The 16850-nt window shown below is 49.4% G+C and overlaps 1 protein-coding gene across 1 annotated transcript; it reads left to right on the top strand.

Moving 5' to 3' along the window:
• The first annotated feature begins 360 nt into the window (after positions 1 to 360).
• CHRNB3 (cholinergic receptor nicotinic beta 3 subunit) lies at positions 361 to 15442 on the top strand. Its single transcript, XM_056325582.1, has 6 exons — positions 361 to 736; positions 5298 to 5449; positions 6492 to 6536; positions 11290 to 11399; positions 11625 to 12507; positions 13836 to 15442. The coding sequence occupies exons 1-6, from the start codon at positions 649 to 651 to the stop codon at positions 13968 to 13970; spliced, it is 1413 nt and encodes a 470-aa protein (XP_056181557.1). The 5' UTR covers positions 361 to 648; the 3' UTR covers positions 13971 to 15442.
• Positions 15443 to 16850: the final 1408 nt, after the last annotated feature.

Below are 16850 nucleotides of genomic sequence, written 5' to 3'. Positions count from 1 at the left end.
GCTAGCTCCCCAGTGTTGCATGAAATAAATACCTTTGCTGCTTAAAGACAAAATTCATCTCTGAGCAGTTACTCTATGCCATTTTGGCATCATATGCATGAGTGATGAGATATAAATTTAGAAATGAGCCCTGTTTTCCCAACTATATTTTACTGGTTTTTTTCCTCCCCAAATCCATTTTATAGCTATAAAACAGCAAGTGTCGTATGAAAAATGAATAAGCTAAGTTAGGTCTGTAGGGAGGCTGCCTCTTTCATTAGACCAACTGATACAGCTGGAGCAAACAGACAACCTTTCAGGTATGTGATCTATCTTTGGGTCTGATCTGCAGCTTGTTTTTTTCCCTAGCTGTAACTGGCAGCATAATAAAATACCTTTCTCCTCATTAAAAACCTTGCTTAGCTTCTACTCCTAGACCACAGTGGATATAGCCAGCAAATACCACCGCAAACAAATCAGTCAGAGTTTAGGACCCAGAGCCCTGTTTTAGGCTTACGGGATGTGACAGCTGACTGAAAATCAATGAACTGTGATTTACAGAGTGGAGCATCATAATGAGGCAAGATAAGGCTCAAAGGTGCTGTCTTGCCTTGCAGACTCAATCGTCTGCCTTGATTTTTAAATAGATCGGTTTAGTACCCTTCTAAGATGAGACAAAAGATCAGATTTAAAGAAAAAGCAACCGTGGTGCCCATGCTTTGCCTAGTGCTTTTTGTGCTGTGTCTGAGCCACTCAGGTAAGTGCAATTTCTTTTTCTTCCATGCCGAGCTGCAGATGTTCAAGATTTCTTTTCTGCTGGCCAGTTAGCTGCTGCTTGCAGAGACAGGGGAGATACCAGCCTCCCTCAGTCCTCTTAACACCGTCTGACTAGGAAAAGAGGGTTGTATCAGCTGCTGCCTTTGTATTGCAACCACGAGCAGTTTGGCAACAAGGTTTTATTAACTGGGGTGGTGGGGTGGTCACCGGGTAGAAGTTAATGAAAACCCCTAAACTCAATCTTCACTGCTAAAGGAAGTTGTGGGAGAATCTCCATCACCAGGAGGAAAACTGAAATGCCTCAGGTGAGCTGATGAAAGGCTGAATGTCCGGTTTATTTCTCGGGGTGTTTTACACATTTGTTTAGCAGACTCCTTGCCCTGCACTCCTGCCCCTGTGCCGGGGGAGGAACTGCTGGCGGCATGGACTGCAGCGAGAAGCAGGAACCCGGGGGAGAGAGGAGATGGCAAATAGTGCTCAGTTACTGGCACACACAGTAACCTGCGAGGGAGCTCTCCAACTTTTGTCTTCTCTGTGCACCATATGGTAAATTCAGGGTTGCATCTGTCCTACAGCTGCTTCTCTATTTTGCTTAGTATTTTCTTCATGACTTTATCTAACTTAGTCATCAGATGGGGCTTGATCAAAGGAGCTGTTTAGGCTATTTTCTCCTCTTGATATGTCTTCCTTCTCACTAAAAAACTTCTGCTTTTAAACTGTCCTAAGGCTGTCTTACAAGGGCACCGATCTTGTTCCTTCTGGCTTTCTTCTTTGTGAGACTTCTCAAGTCTTTCCCACTCTTTTCTGTGGCTTCCCTGGCAGCTGAGAATCAACACATCCAGCCCCCAAACCAGCTTTACCACCTCTCTGCTATATCCTCTTGGAGTATTAGGGCCCTGGAGTTCATGTGAAGTATGGGCTGTGAAAAGGCGCCGTTTTCCTAGCAGGAGCTCCATACACAGCCACGGACACCGTGCCCATGGGGTGTGTGGCTGAGTGTGTGTGTGATGCTATACTCAAATAAACCCAGTGCAATGTATTCCAGCATTAAGACAAAGATGGGTTTGATCCTGCAAGTTTTCGGGCTGTGGATTTTTCCTATTCAATGGCTTTCCCATTAAATTTCCTGTGTTTAACAACACCACACCCCTGTGAACCTCCTAAAGGGAAATCAAAAGGGCTGGGAGCCAGGGTCTCTGCAGAGAGTCATGGGACTGGACTGCTGAGGTTGTGGGTAGTGAGTGGGGAAAATATGCTCTTTTTCTTCCTTTTGTTGCAGATGCAATGCTGGTCCAGCATGTTTGGGCAGGCAATCCATTTTCCTAGGACAGACCCCAGACTCTGTCCTCCATTTGCTGTGGTAGAGCTAGGCTATCTTTGGCATGAGAAATAAACCCTGAAGCAAGCAGAAGGGGCATTTATGGTTTCCTGGTTGGTAACAGCAGACTTCAAAGGCTTATGACAAAGCAGCAAGACAAAGGGTGGCCACAGAAGCTGCACAGCAGGTGGAAAGGAGTGCTGAAAGCTCCCTCTGACCAGCGGGCTTCCACCTCCCCAGGGTTTGGTAATGCCACCACCAGTGCACATCCACAACAGAGGATGAGCACAGCCTGTGCTATAACACCTGACAGTAAAATCATTGTTACCCTGTGAGTAGGAACTGCTAGGCTTCAGAGTTTACAGATTCTCCAAGAAAAGCGGGCATTTGCTATGGCTGGAAGTGGGGGGTGACAGTGCTGCTTGAAGCCTGTGCTTTCCTGAGAAAATCTAGACTAAGTCAGGGCAGGATTTTGTCCAACAGAAAGCTCTGGTGTGGGAGCAGGTTTTTGCTTCAGGCAGTCCTTCAGCTGTGCCGCTTCCTGCTGGGTCACTCCCTGCCCACAGCCTCACACAGACTGACGGGGGAGAGGAGGCTGCACGGGGGAGAGGAGGCTGCACCGGGGAGAGGAGGCTGCGCCGGGGAGAGGAGGCTGCACGGGGGAGAGGAGGCTGCACGGGGGAGAGGAGGCTGCACCGGGGAGAGGAGGCTGCACGGGGGAGAGGAGGCTGCACCGGGGAGAGGAGGCTGCGCCGGGGAGAGGAGGCTGCACGGGGGAGAGGAGGCTGCGCGGGGGAGAGGAGGCTGCGCGGGGGAGAGGAGGCTGCACCGCGGAGAGGAGGCTGCACGGGGGAGAGGAGGCTGCACGGGGGAGAGGAGGCTGCACGGGGGAGAGGAGGCTGCACCGGGGAGAGGAGGCTGCACGGGGGAGAGGAGGCTGCACCGGGGAGAGGAGGCTGCACCGGGGAGAGGAGGCTGCACGGGGGAGAGGAGGCTGCACCGGGGAGAGGAGGCTGCACGGGGGAGAGGAGGCTGCACGGGGGAGAGGAGGCTGCACCGGGGAGAGGAGGCTGCACGGGGGAGAGGAGGCTGGACCGGGGAGAGGAGGCTGCGCCGGGGAGAGGAGGCTGCACGGGGGAGAGGAGGCTGCGCGGGGGAGAGGAGGCTGCACGGGGGAGAGGAGGCTGGACCGGGGAGAGGAGGCTGCACGGGGGAGAGGAGGCTGGACCGGGGAGAGGAGGCTGCGCCGGGGAGAGGAGGCTGCACGGGGGAGAGGAGGCTGCGCGGGGGAGAGGAGGCTGCGCGGGGGAGAGGAGGCTGCACGGGGGAGAGGAGGCTGCGCGGGGGAGAGGAGGCTGCACGGGGGAGAGGAGGCTGCACCGCGGAGAGGAGGCTGCACGGGGGAGAGGAGGCTGGACCGGGGAGAGGAGGCTGCGCCGGGGAGAGGAGGCTGCACGGGGGAGAGGAGGCTGCGCGGGGGAGAGGAGGCTGCGCGGGGGAGAGGAGGCTGCACCGCGGAGAGGAGGCTGCACGGGGGAGAGGAGGCTGCACGGGGGAGAGGAGGCTGCACGGGGGAGGGGAGGCTGCGCGGGGGAGGGGAGGCTGCGCGGCCTCTCTCTCCCAGGAGAAGGGCAGCAGCTGCCGGGGGAAGAAGGCATGGACAGGGACCAGGGACGGTGGTCTGTGGTCATGCCCTCTCCTCCGTGCATGTGGCAGAGCGTTACCCTCTGCCTCTGGTTTTCTCTCTGGAGGGGCTGCTGGGCTCAGATGCCCTTTTGTCTCTCTCCGTGGCAGAGGGACCCTGCTGGGGGCCCCCTTGCCTCTGATGTGTGCTGCCCCTGAGCTGTGCCCCCCTGCCCAGGCTTTCCCATCACCCACCTCACACCGTCGTGTCTCTCAGCCATGACCCTCTGCCTGCAGGCACCTCCTGCACCTCATGGCTGGCAGTTTAGGCACAGGTGTCCTGCTCACACTGGGGCTGGCAGGGCACGGGGGGTGAGGGGACAAGGTGGGCCCTGGGCATCACCCTGTGGGGTCCCCTTTGACTGCTGGCACGGCAATATTGACTGTTACCCCCATGGCGCAGGGCTGATCAGCACAAGCTCCTTTTCCCTGCATGGTGCCTTTGGCAAGAGGTGAGATCCTTCTCAAGGTGGAGTCCTTCTCATCCTTGGGTGCTCTGTGTGTGTGCACAAGGGAAGAGGTGGATGTCACGTCAGGACCTCAGCATTACAGAGAGTGGGGCTGGCACTTGGGAAAGGATGGAGGGTCTGAACTGCCCTTCCCCTTTCGTGGTAGCAGGGGCAAGGGGGAATGTGGTGGCAGGGACTGGGGGAGTCCCAAGTCTTGCAGGTGTAGACCTGCATCGTCCTGTACTGAGGACCTACCAGCTGCATTATCCAGCTCCTCCTGCTGATGGATGACCTCCTTTTGCTTTTCGCTCTGCTAGAGCAACAGCCCACCAAACACAGTCTCCCCACCTGAGAGAATTCAGCTTTCTCAATGATTTCCTGCTACCCCCTGCTTAGCCCCAGAAGGAGGATTAATTTCCTCTGTTATGAGGCTCCCTCAGATCTGACTTATAGGCCCTGCAGCTTCCACCACCCTGAATCCTTGTGCAGGGCAGCCTCCTGTCTCAGAGAGGCCATAGAACCCAACCAAGTGCAAGTGAAATCCCGGGGCCCTGAAATGCCCACCGTGTGTTGCTGCTGTTCCTAGCTGCAAGCCAGCTAGCCAGGGTTTACCCCACAGGTTTGCCCCTCAGTGACCAGATCTACCCTGTGGCCCCAGCTCTCTGTGGTACACCACAGGTTTCTGAGAAAACAGAACTCTTCCTCAGGGTGGCATTTACCAGGCTGGATATTTACTACTCAAGAGTGAAAGGGAGCACCTGGTGCTCAAAGCCTGCAGATCTCCCAAAGAATAATAAACAAGAAAGACTGAAGACCAAGAGGCCACAGAAAACAGAAACCTAGTACAAAGTCAGCACTGCTGTGGTCTGACGGTCGTTTTGTGTGTGTCAGTTGGTCTTGGGGTGCCTTGCCTTCCCCTCCCCTTGCCCTGGCTCTGCTGAAAGTCTGTGCATCTGAATTCCTGCAGATTTTATTGTACCAGACAAGAGCTGCCTAGAGGTAAATTAGTCTCACATCATTGCTCTGCCTTACTTCTTCAGCTTGTGCTGCTCTCCACGTCTGCTTTCCAGCATGCCCCCACTCTCTTTCAGATGTGGCTGCCTTCAGTTCAATTGCTGAAAATGAGGACGCACTCCTCAAGCACTTATTTCAAGGCTATCAGAAATGGGTCCGCCCTGTGGAAAACTCCAATGACACCATTAAAGTCCTTTTTGGATTAAAGATATCACAACTTGTGGATGTGGTAAGTGTCGTGCTGGGCTTGGTAAAACATCCCTTCTTTTGTAGACAGTTGTGCATCCACCTGGAAGGGTTGGTGATGCTGTTGGCTTTTGTCTCCTGACATGTGAAATGCAAAGTGATGATCAGGCAACAAAACGCCGAGTGTGATGTGGTGCTGGCGATACGACCTCCTGCCTGACATGCTGTACAGGCTGTAAGACTTGTTTGTTTTGCAGCAAACCTGAAGGTCCTTTTTTCCCTGCTCTTCTCAGGGAATAAGGCCTCATTGCATCAGGTGTTAATCAAATAGTCCATACCACTGTCCCTGATGACTAAATTTGCAATTTAATGACAAGGCAGCTACAGGACAGGGGTGAAGAAGGCTAGAGATGGTTGGACATTGTTCATTCTAAGCAAGCTTGTATCCAGGCCAAAGGCAGCTTGTATCTTGACCCAGCTGGCCACTCAGAAAAGACACTAGAGGCATAACAGACAATTCCATGTTCTTGCCCACTTGGAATGTTTCTTTTCCCTTTCCTCTCCATCACTGCAACACACAGTGAAATTTGCACAGGGACCAGAGGTACCCACACAACAGTGTTCTTCCATTCCCTGGCCCCTGGCAGCATCCCTTGTGCCATGGAAGGCAGACTAATTTTGTGCTTTACATGTTCAGGACAATATTTCAGATTGTATCTTCCCAAAGTGACTCCAGGCTGAGCAGTGTGGGGAGACCAGCTATTCTGGGACCCCACAGACATGTCTGTCCTGACCCCACCTGCTGGCTAAGCCCTGCTGCCTCCCTGCTCTTTGGCATCTGGCTCCTTTGGGCTGCTGTGAAATGCCTGGCCTCGGTTTTCCAGCCTCAGGAGCTCCCAGCAAGAGCAGGGACTGGATTTAGAAAGTCAGTTCACTTCTCCCAATAGTGAAAGAGCCCAGGCCTGTGGGTAAACAGGATGATAGTGATCTCCTCTGCTCAGTGCAGGCTTAGACTTAGCAGGCACAGGGTCCATTTCTGCTGGCTGTTTTGAAATTGCAATCCTCTCTACCTTGTGTCACCCTAGGATGAGAAGAATCAGCTGATGACAACCAATGTGTGGCTGAAGCAGGTAAGTTAGACCAAATCAGACCTCCCCTGCCAGTGTGGCGTTGCTGAGCTGAGTGGCCTGCCCAGCCTGCTGCCCACCACGTCATCCATCCCCTTTCGTGATCTCGAGTGGCCAGACAAAAGCAGCACCAGGTCACCTCACCTGAAGTTTTTACTTTACTCCTCTCACTTTTGCAAATGCATAAAGGGGCAGAAAGGCAGGCAGAAAGGCCTCTTCTCCTGGCTTGCACTCCAGCAGTGTACTCAAGCCAGCTACTTCAGAGAAGAAACATCTCCTGATACTGCAAGGGCTGTCCCTGGGATGCTGTGTGTGCCCTGAGGGACTGTCCTGTCCCAGACCTGGAGTTCAAGCAAATACTGTCTCTCTTGCCCGAGCTAAGGGTGGTGTTTCAGATGGATTTCTTCTTCAGCATAACTAAAGAGAAGGATAAGACCAGCATGTTACAACCCCCGCACCCTCCCACCCACCCTCAATTAAAATCTGTGGCAATTAAAATCTGAGACCTCTCTAACATAACTGCTTCTGGAAGTGATGATAATTTATACAAATGGGGGAAAGGTGCAAGTCAGACTGTTAAGTCTCCTTTCTTGTTCACTCCTGAAGAACACTGCATTTGGTATAGATTACATTGCACCAGTTTAGTGACCTTGTGGCAATTATTTTAAGTCTCTCAGCCACGTGAGTATAAACATGTCAGCTGATCTTAGGCAGAGGACATAAAACCCAAACTGTACTTGAAATGATGCTATGGGAAATGGTTCCCAGGGGTCACTGGGCTGGTGGAGGAGAAATGCAGCTCAGTTTTTGTTCTCAGTGTGGTACCTGTAGCGCTGCAGTGAGTGTGAGCTTCTGGGTGGAGCAGGACCGTATGGACATTATATGTAAAGACAGTCTCTCCCTTGAAGAAGAAGCTCAGACTTCCCTTGGCTGCAGGGAGGACAGGAATTTCCCCTTTTGCTGGAGAAATTTGCTGCTGATCCAAATCCAGCTGCTAAGACCCTACCCTGAAAATCTGCAGCATTACATTTTTCTCACCTTCAGCTGCAATTGCAGAGCCCCTCAGGTGCACGGGGCCAGATCTTGACTTCCTTACTTTGAGTAGCCACTTGGCCAGACAGAGGTTACAAAGGTAACCCCTCACCTCCCATCTGTCCTCTCCCAATTCCCACCCTCTCTCCTTGCAGGCTGCTGCACCCACCTGCCCCTGCACACCCAAGCCCTGCCATCTGCAGGTATGAAATCCACCCACTCACCCTCCTCATCTCCCTTTTCCTGCAAGTATCCCCAGAAAGATTTTATAGCCTTTTGCAGCCTTTGACAGAATATTTCAGCCTGATCATTTCCTTCTTAGGGAAGGGTTGGCTGCTTGCTTCATCCAGGACAGCAAAGTTTCCTATGTCCTGGGGCTGCCTTCATCCCTCTGGCTGGGTGACATCTTCACTCAGGTTACAGTGACTGCAGAAGAGAAGGACCTGAAGTATTGACTCACATTAACAGACCAAATCCAAGTCCAGGCTGCCCAAGGGCATCAGGGCTGAGACACTAATGCAGACAGACACCTACCCATCCTCTCCATTGCTGCATGAACCTGTGTGGGGACGTTTCAGGTTAGCCCATCCAGGATGACCACCCTGTTTGTACTGCAGCACTGACCTCCCCAGAGGTATAGCCTGGAGCCTGTTTCACCACTCTTGCTGTGGGAAATCAGGTTCTGCTGCAGGGTACTCCAAACATGCTGCAGGAGGTAGGGATACGCCACCATCTGCTCATTGCCTCTTGGGTGTCAGGGAGGATGAAGATAAGGTGGAAACCACTTTATCTGATCCTCATGCTGTGACTACCCAGGAGTCTGCACTGTAGACATGCTGAGTTCTCTGGAGGCCTTCGGAGACTGTGCCCTACCCAGGGCAGTTCCCCAGGATAACTCAGCACTGTGATTTTCAGAATTGCTGAGCGGGGCTGTGGCTAGTTGCTGCCATTTCTAATACTCCTTCTCCGTCCGAGGGACTGGGAACATCAAGGCCCAAATGAAATGCAAAGGCAGCAGAATATAAGTGAGAGACAGGTTCTGATTGTCACACATGCAGATTCTCCTAGGAAGTCAGGATGAGCGCTACATATCTGTGGCCTCACCTAGGTGTCCTGCTTTGGGAATCATGCATTCACTTGGGCTTGGTGTGAACTGGTCTCATGTGCAATCCAGTCCTTGGGGGATTATTAGAGTGTATAAGCGCAACAGCTAGGAAAAGGTCCATAAAACTAAGTACAACTAAAATATTTTTTTTTCTTTTGGGTAGGGAAAAGTAAAAAACACTAAAGCAAACCACAACTCTCTAATGACACAGACCCTGACCTTCTGCAGGACCTGGGAAGGTCAGGGAAGTCTGATTTTCACACTGAGTGCGTGAGGTTGAGAAGGAATCACAGTCATCATCTCTCTACATGACTCTGGCTTTTCTTAGGTGAGCATAGCTTAAATCCAAGGGGTTTCTTTTTTACCTTAGACATCCAGGTGCTCAAGATGGTGGGACTTGATGATGTGCATGCAGGCAGACACACAAGTTGCAAAGGAGCTTTTAGTGGTTGCTAAGAAAGTATCTGGGTTCAGGAAAGCTATGGAGTATACTAGCAAGGGTTGAGAATCTGGGTCCAGTGTTTCTTGGTCCACTTGGTGTGGGTTAAGCACTGATGTGACATCCCAGAGATGGGAATTTGGCAGACCTGGAGGAAGGGGAGAGCAATGGGAGGGTCTGGAGCAGCTTGGAAGAAAGGGATAAGAGAGGAAAGGGCCCTTTGAATCCACTGCTATGGTTTGTGCCAGCATAGCCCATAGGGAGATTCCCATTTTAAACTGCTCTTCAAATTCCGCATACAATCTATTTTCTGCTCTAGTAAGATGGCACGCAACAATTTGCCTTGCAGACATGAAAGAGCACTTTAGCTGGGAGAGAAATCAATGCAGGGCAGGGGGGGTGGAGGAGTATTGCAGATGCCAAGGGGCTGCTCCAATTCAGGTCCAGAGGGATGATTGTATCTCTAGGTGGCTGACTGGGTATTTGCTTCTGTTGTGTTAGTGCAGGCTGTGAGGTGACTCTGTTGGCTGCTGCTGTCAGCTCTGACTATCCCCTTGCGTAACAGGTCTGTTTCCAGCCTAAGCCCCCTTGGACCTCTTGCAGGAGATGTCCAGGATACATACTTGGGAGTCTGTGCCCACCTAACAGCCCAGGCTGCTGGAAACATCTGGTAGATGCCCATTCACAGAGAACAGTTCACACTAGAAGTTGTGTGCTCTGTCGCTGAGGCTAAATCAGCAATGACCCCTCTTCTCTTTCCACATGTGAACAGCTGCCACCTCTCCTTCAGCAGCAGCAGGAGTCAGGGGTGGAGGGCTGTGCCTGGCAGCTGATGCCAGCCCTATGAACAGTTTGGAGAGTGGGTCCATGTCTCTTCTGGCACAGGTAGTGGGGCCATTAATCCTGCCATGGTGCCATCCTGGGCAGCTGCCTCCTTTGCTTGTGCTTTCGGCAAGGTTTTAGGACAGGTCTACCAGCCACCTGCCCAGGACCTTGGCCCCATCCCTTCCCTGCACCTGGGAGGAGGAAGACTCTTGTTCTCACTGTCTGTGTTTAGGACTCTATGGAGGGTCTGGGTTGCTGTCACACTGTAAAGGACTGCAATAACAAGTTTCTGTAGGTATAGCTGTGAAACACATGTGGAATTGAAGAAGAGGGGAACAATATAGTTGGAGAAGAAGCAGAGAATTTCACTTTTGGCTCATCCTTAAATCATGGAGGAAATTGCCCAGAGAAGGCTGAGGCCCCCACATCCCTGGGGACCTCTCAGTGTTGGAGCTTAATGGAAAGTCGTTCATCTTGTGCTTCTTGATATTGACCACAGTCTACAGCTCTTGCCTCCTCTCACTGCTGCTCTTGTGGGCAAGTGAAAACCCCCATCAACAATGAACGGGGATCAAAAAGCTGCTTTTCCACTGCACCTCTGTGGAAATCTCCAGGTTGTGAGAGCCACTTTGCTAGGATCTCCCCATCTGAAAAACAAAAGAGGAGAGAAAAACTATTCTGGAGTTCAGCATGATGAAAATGGCCAGGAATCCCTCTGCTTTTGCCTTGTTAGTGTTATCTCTTCAGGAATGTGTACCAAATGCTTTATCATAATGTCATATTATTTTTCCCACAATATTGTGCAGGTCTTTCTGATGAGAGAACAATGATTTGGTTTGCAAGGACAGTGTACAGGTATCAGGTGTTGTATTCCACTCACTGAAAACAGCCAGGTCTCCACTGAAAAGTAATTAAAGGCCACCTCTCTGTCACTTGGGTAGTAGGTGCCATGCCAGCTGGCTTTTCTATGGGGTCATCAAGAGCCAAAACCACCATGGGCTGGCTGTCAGAGGGAAGAAGATGTACCACACCCAAGGGAAGTGTCTCCTCCTTCTGGACTACCCTCAGGTGGGCTGGGCAGGGTGGTGAATGTCAAGTGTTCCCCAGAAGTGCCTGCCTTGAGGTTGCCTGCAAAAGGGTGAGTTACTAAGACCCACCTGTGGCTGGAGGGGCAATGCTTATAGGGATTAACATCTCCCAGCCATGCCTGCCTAGCATCCTCCCTGCAGCTGAGCAGTCTTTCACCAAGCTCTGCCCATTGTGCTGTGCGACGCAGTCCCTCTGAGGTGGGTGGTGGGAGAAGGAATGAGGTTGTTGTGTATGACTGGGCAGAGGACTCTGCTGGCTTGTTACAGGAATGGATCGACCACAAGCTTTCCTGGAATCCCGAGGAATATGGTGGGATCACCGCCATCCGTGTTCCTTCTGAGTCCCTGTGGCTTCCCGACATTGTTTTATTTGAAAAGTGAGTAGCATGGGTCCTTGCTCCCGACTTAGACCAGAGCTTGGACAAGGCATGTCAGCCACTGCGAAGCTTGCATGTGCTGTCAGAAGGCTGCTTCTTTAGGTAGTATGAATGTTGGCTTCCCTTGTCCTCCAGGTGATGGGTAGGAAGCAGAGCTGTGAGGGGGTAGGACTGGGGCAAACGTAATCCTGAACTTGGTACTGTTTCTTCCTGTCCAACTCCCAGTGCTGATGGACGTTTTGAAGGATCCCTGATGACCAAAGTCATAGTGAAGTACAATGGAGTGGTAACCTGGACACCACCAGCCAGTTATAAGAGCTCCTGCACAATGGATGTGACCTTCTTCCCCTTCGACAGGCAGAACTGCTCCATGAAGTTTGGGTCATGGACATATGATGGCAGTATGGTGGACTTAATTTTAGTGGATGAAAATGTAGACAGGAAAGATTTCTTTGATAATGGAGAGTGGGAGATCTTAAATGCCAAGGGTATGAAAGGCAACAGGAAGGATGGGCTGTACTCTTACCCATTTGTCACTTACTCCTTTGTGTTGAGACGCCTTCCACTGTTTTACACTCTTTTCTTAATAATCCCTTGCCTGGGACTGTCTTTTCTAACTGTCCTGGTGTTTTACCTACCATCAGATGAAGGAGAAAAGCTTTCACTGTCTACATCAGTTCTAGTCTCCCTCACTGTTTTCCTTTTAGTGATTGAGGAAATAATCCCTTCTTCTTCCAAAGTCATCCCTCTGATTGGTGAGTACCTGCTGTTCATCATGATTTTTGTGACCCTCTCTATCATCGTGACTGTGTTTGTTATCAACGTCCACCACCGCTCCTCAGCAACCTACCATCCCATGGCTCCCTGGGTCAAAAGACTCTTCCTCCAGAAGTTGCCTCGGCTGCTGTGCATGAAGGGCCATGTGGATCGTTACTCCTTCTCAGACACTGAAGAAAAGGAAACCACCTTGAAATCAAAGTTTCTGGGGAAGCAGAAACACAAGCAAGCAAAAGACGGAGAGAAAATTGTTATTGCCTTTCTGGAAAAGGCAGCTGACTCCATTCGATACATTTCCAGGCATGTTAAAAAGGAACATTTCATCAGACAGGTAAGGAGGGCAAGGGCGGATCACAGTTTCCTTGACTGTGATGACTTCCAAGCTCTTACCCTTTCTGCATGCCTTTCCCTCTGCCTCTTCCTCCTGCTCTCATCTCAAACATGTCCTGGGAGCTTCACCTGCTTGATAAATAATATGATTTTGGGGGAAACACATTGCTTCAAGGAGAACTGTATTGTGCTGTGAGAGTCCCTGTTCTTCACACATGCAAGAGGCCACAACAGCCTCTCCTGGAGGAATTCCTGCTTTTGGATTATTTGAATAACCTTGTCCTGCTTAAGCTGGGGATAGAATGAATCTGGAAAACCTCTGAACCGTCACACACTCTGAAAGTGTATCTTTCACAAAACTTACAGGCACGGTCCATGGCAGTTGCTAGGTCTCATTCCCTGCCTCCCAGTGACTATACACAGTGTGGCTGCCCTGTTTTGAGTGGAGGTCTTCTAGTTTTTCACCAACACCAGTTCAGATTAGCCCCTAACCACCATTTTTCTCCCCTTTCTGAAAATCCATCTATTAAAATGGCAAATTACTGTGTGCATAAACTATGCATCTCATGAGAGGGTAGGACAGCAGAGCAATGCACCTAGCAGCATACGGAAAGAGAAAAACTTCTGTTAGCACCCTCCTAGTAGCAAAACCAGGGCTTAGTTCATAATGTGTTGAGAGGACTTCAGCAGAAAGATGAACAGTAAATTTATGTTTAAAAGTAAACCCTGTAGTATGTCAACATAGAATCTCCATGAATGAAGCCCTCTGAAGCTGAAACAATTTTTAATTAAAAAAGTCCTTCGAATCACTTTTATAAGTAGCTTTTTTGTGTGTGCTGGGTTGTGCCAGTACTCACAATGCAAAATCGCCGCCCTGAAGGTGCACAATCCGAGCCAACAGAACACTTAATCAAACACGAGCCCATGGTACCACCTGCACTGGAATCAATGCCTGTGTCAAAGTGCTGCGCTAGGGCCAAGTCCTGGCACTTTAAGGGAAATGCAGTTCTGTGAAAAGAAACCCAGTTCATCATAAAGCCATCTTCAAGCTTGAGACTGTAAATTTTCACATACGCACTCATCTAAAAACTTTTGCACATGCTGAAAAAGGTCTGATTGCCATGTGCTTAAAGGAAGGAATTGTTTGGGGGTTTTGAGCAGCTCATGGTTATGAGTGCTAAAAAGTTGATCTATGTCCGTTCTAGGATAAAGCATACCACAAACTTCTAATTTTAAAAACAGATTTTTGGAGCTGAAATATATGTAGCAATATCAACAAAGTACCAGGCTCATTACAGTTTCTGTTTGCTCTCCTTTTCTCCTTCCTAGGTTGTCCAAGACTGGAAATTTGTAGCTCAAGTCCTGGATCGGATCTTCCTGTGGTTATTTCTGGTGGTGTCAGTGATGGGTTCAGTTCTTATCTTTACCCCTGCATTACAGATGTGGCTGAACAGCACTTTGTAGAAAATGCTCCCACAGTAGCATACAAGTACAATGCCAAGGGATGGTGGTGCCTTCGAGCTTGGTCTCTGGTATAAAGGATGGGAAGCAACAGCAAGTATGAGGGAAGGTGCTGGTAACGGCAGGCTTTGAATAGTGCTTTCTGTCTTCATACAACTCTACCAGTTACAGATTTGGCTGAGATCAGGGAAGGGCTTGGTGTGCAGCTGAGTCCTGAAGTGAATTGGGGCTGCACAATTAGGTTATACGTATTGTACTAGTAGCTTGGTTTCATTACAATAAAAGCCAAGATTATTAGTTGAAGTTGGAAATAGTACTTCCAGCACAATGATTATACTTAAAAGGCAGATCTGTCAGTTGAAATGCTACTTTATAAAACAAGTTATAATAGGAACACAAATCAGTACTTAATTTATTTGCATTTCCAAGTAAAAACCACAAAGTCTATACAGATCGCTTTGTGCATGTGTCAGAACTGGCAGTTGCACAGCATGTGCATCAAGAAAAGCACAAATACCTTTTAGATGGGTTGATTGAAATTTTGACTCTGTGGCCTCACCTTGCTGCAGGATTAGCTCAACAGTGGCTGAACTTACCACTCTGCCCACCTGCTGCCACCCTTTACGGCATGCACACCTCATCTTTCTTCTTGCCCATCAGGAAGCGACAAGGTGTTACCCACTTTTCAGTATTATTTGCAATTCTGCCTGCTACTCTGTAATGTACCAAAAAGGCTGAACAAGTAGGGATTTTCCCTGTGCTCTTCATTTAGAAACTATGATTCCTGCACCTGCTAGCTGACAAGTGGAAGTGGAAGATCACCTGAAGTGTATTGCATTGAAAAGGGTGGCTATGCTACTCCATAAGGCAACAGTGATCTTCCTAAACAGTTCAGTTGGAGGGAAGCTGCAGACATTGTTTTCAGCAAGTTCTGGTTGGTGCCGAAGTGGAGTTTCTCCTGGGAGCTGTGGGGTGGGCTGGCTGCTGGGAAGGTATAACTTTGGGTGTTGGCTTGTTCATGTTTCCTAGGTAATTCATAATTTCATTCCTTTTATTCATTTAAATGGAATCCTTCTGCATGATTAGAAACACAACTTAAAAGTGTAAATGAGATCTGACAGAAAATGCACAGGTGAAGCTCTCATCACTTTTGCTGGGACAGTGTTTCATTGCACGGAGTGCTAGAAAATCCCATTCAGAACTTGCAGATGTTTTCAAGGCTAGCAAGGGGCTTGGAGATCCAATTTTTAACAATCTAAATGTGAATCTGGTGTTAAAGCTTTAGCTAGCCTTGAAATTTCTCCGTAGGTATAGGAGTTAGAAGGTGGTAAAAATAGATAGAGGTATTCTTGCACTTGGATTATGAGTGCGCACCAGACCTCTGTGAGTTAATACCATCCCATCTTGTTGCGTCACTGCAGAAAGTCCTGCTCACTTGTGCAATCATTATTAATAAAGACATATTTAGTAAATGATTCCTGGGGTGCAAGTGCTCATATTCTGGTCTTTGCTGTTGTTTTGTTGTCAATAAAGTTTAGATTGTAGCCCATTTTAAAAGCCTTGTCTCAAATCTATTCACAGGGGCTGTCTCGTTCTTGGAAAGTCCTTGAAACTTTTTAGCTCTGTGTGTGCGTTTGAGGAGGGAGCGTTCAGATATTGGAGGAACTTAGAACAGACCTGTTTAGTTTAGCATATACTGATACATGTCTTAACATAAGACACTGGTACAAAACTTACACATTGACTTTACTGCTAGCTGTTCCTCTCTTACATTGTCGAAGTCGGTTTGTTTCTCTGGCCAGTACTGTGAAATATCCATAGGAAAACAGCCAGGAAGCTCTTCTTTCCAGCATTTACAGACTCTTGAAATGAATAAGAGAGAGGTTTTCCCTCGGAGCACCACTGCCAGAGGGCTGCCTGTTAGCCATGACAGATGATGGATGACAAAATCCTCTCCTGGGCAAGTGCTTCAGCTGTTCAGCTGGCAGATGGTTCTGTCCTCACCTTGTGACATTTTTGGTTGCCCACAGCAGTCAATGCATGGCTGTGTCTCATGTGGCTGTGTCTGGTATCAAGCTGCTTTTTCTGGCTTGTTCTGGTTCCTGGCTTATCCTTTGGAGTGGGAGATGTATGACCACTGCACAGGTATGGCTTTTGGCCTCTGCTTTTCTGAGCATTTCATCTGGGACTGCTACATCTGTAGTCTCACTATTCATCCTTTCCTTGTATAACTGTTTTTTGAGCTTCCCTGAATCTTTTTCCCACTGGCCCACAAATGCATTCAGCATGTCCCATGGCCTGGCCTGTCACTATAAAACACAACTAGGGAGGACATTTGGGCAGACAGTCCTCTGATGGGCTCCTTCCCTCTGCTCCACGTGCTCTGCCCATGGATGAGATCACTGCAAACTGCAAATCTCAAAAAAATCCCAGCAACCCTCTGCCTTAGTACTGCTGCAACATGTGCTACCTTGATTTCTGGGCACGGGTTTGCAAGGGCCTTGGCACTGCTTGGCAGGACCATATGCATCATCCATTCACCAAAAGACAAATATGACATAATGCTCTGGATCTTTTAGGGGGGGTAAAGTGGAAAGATGGTCTCCCTTGGGAATAGAATGTAATGAGCTGGTTGAGCTTTCAAATTGCTTCTGTGCTTTTAAAAGTAATTCATAGATGCCATCACTCTCAAGGAAAAGAGTTTTCTTGCTGCCAGTGCTCCACTTACCACCGGGACATATAATAAGGGGTATTGCTGATGTAGCTTTGGAGCTGATGGGGCAAATATAGACAGACCACTCCATGTGCCCTGCAATGAACATGGGTACTTTTCCTGTGGCTGTTGTGTGGTGTGCCACCCAACTCAGCCAACCCAGTGCCTTG

The sequence above is a fragment of the Falco biarmicus genome, chromosome Z, assembly GCF_023638135.1.
Source record: "Falco biarmicus isolate bFalBia1 chromosome Z, bFalBia1.pri, whole genome shotgun sequence".
Classification (NCBI taxonomy): Eukaryota; Metazoa; Chordata; class Aves; order Falconiformes; family Falconidae; genus Falco; species Falco biarmicus.
The sequence above is the reverse complement of the archived record's forward strand: the minus strand, read 5'-3'. Positions and strand labels throughout refer to the sequence as shown.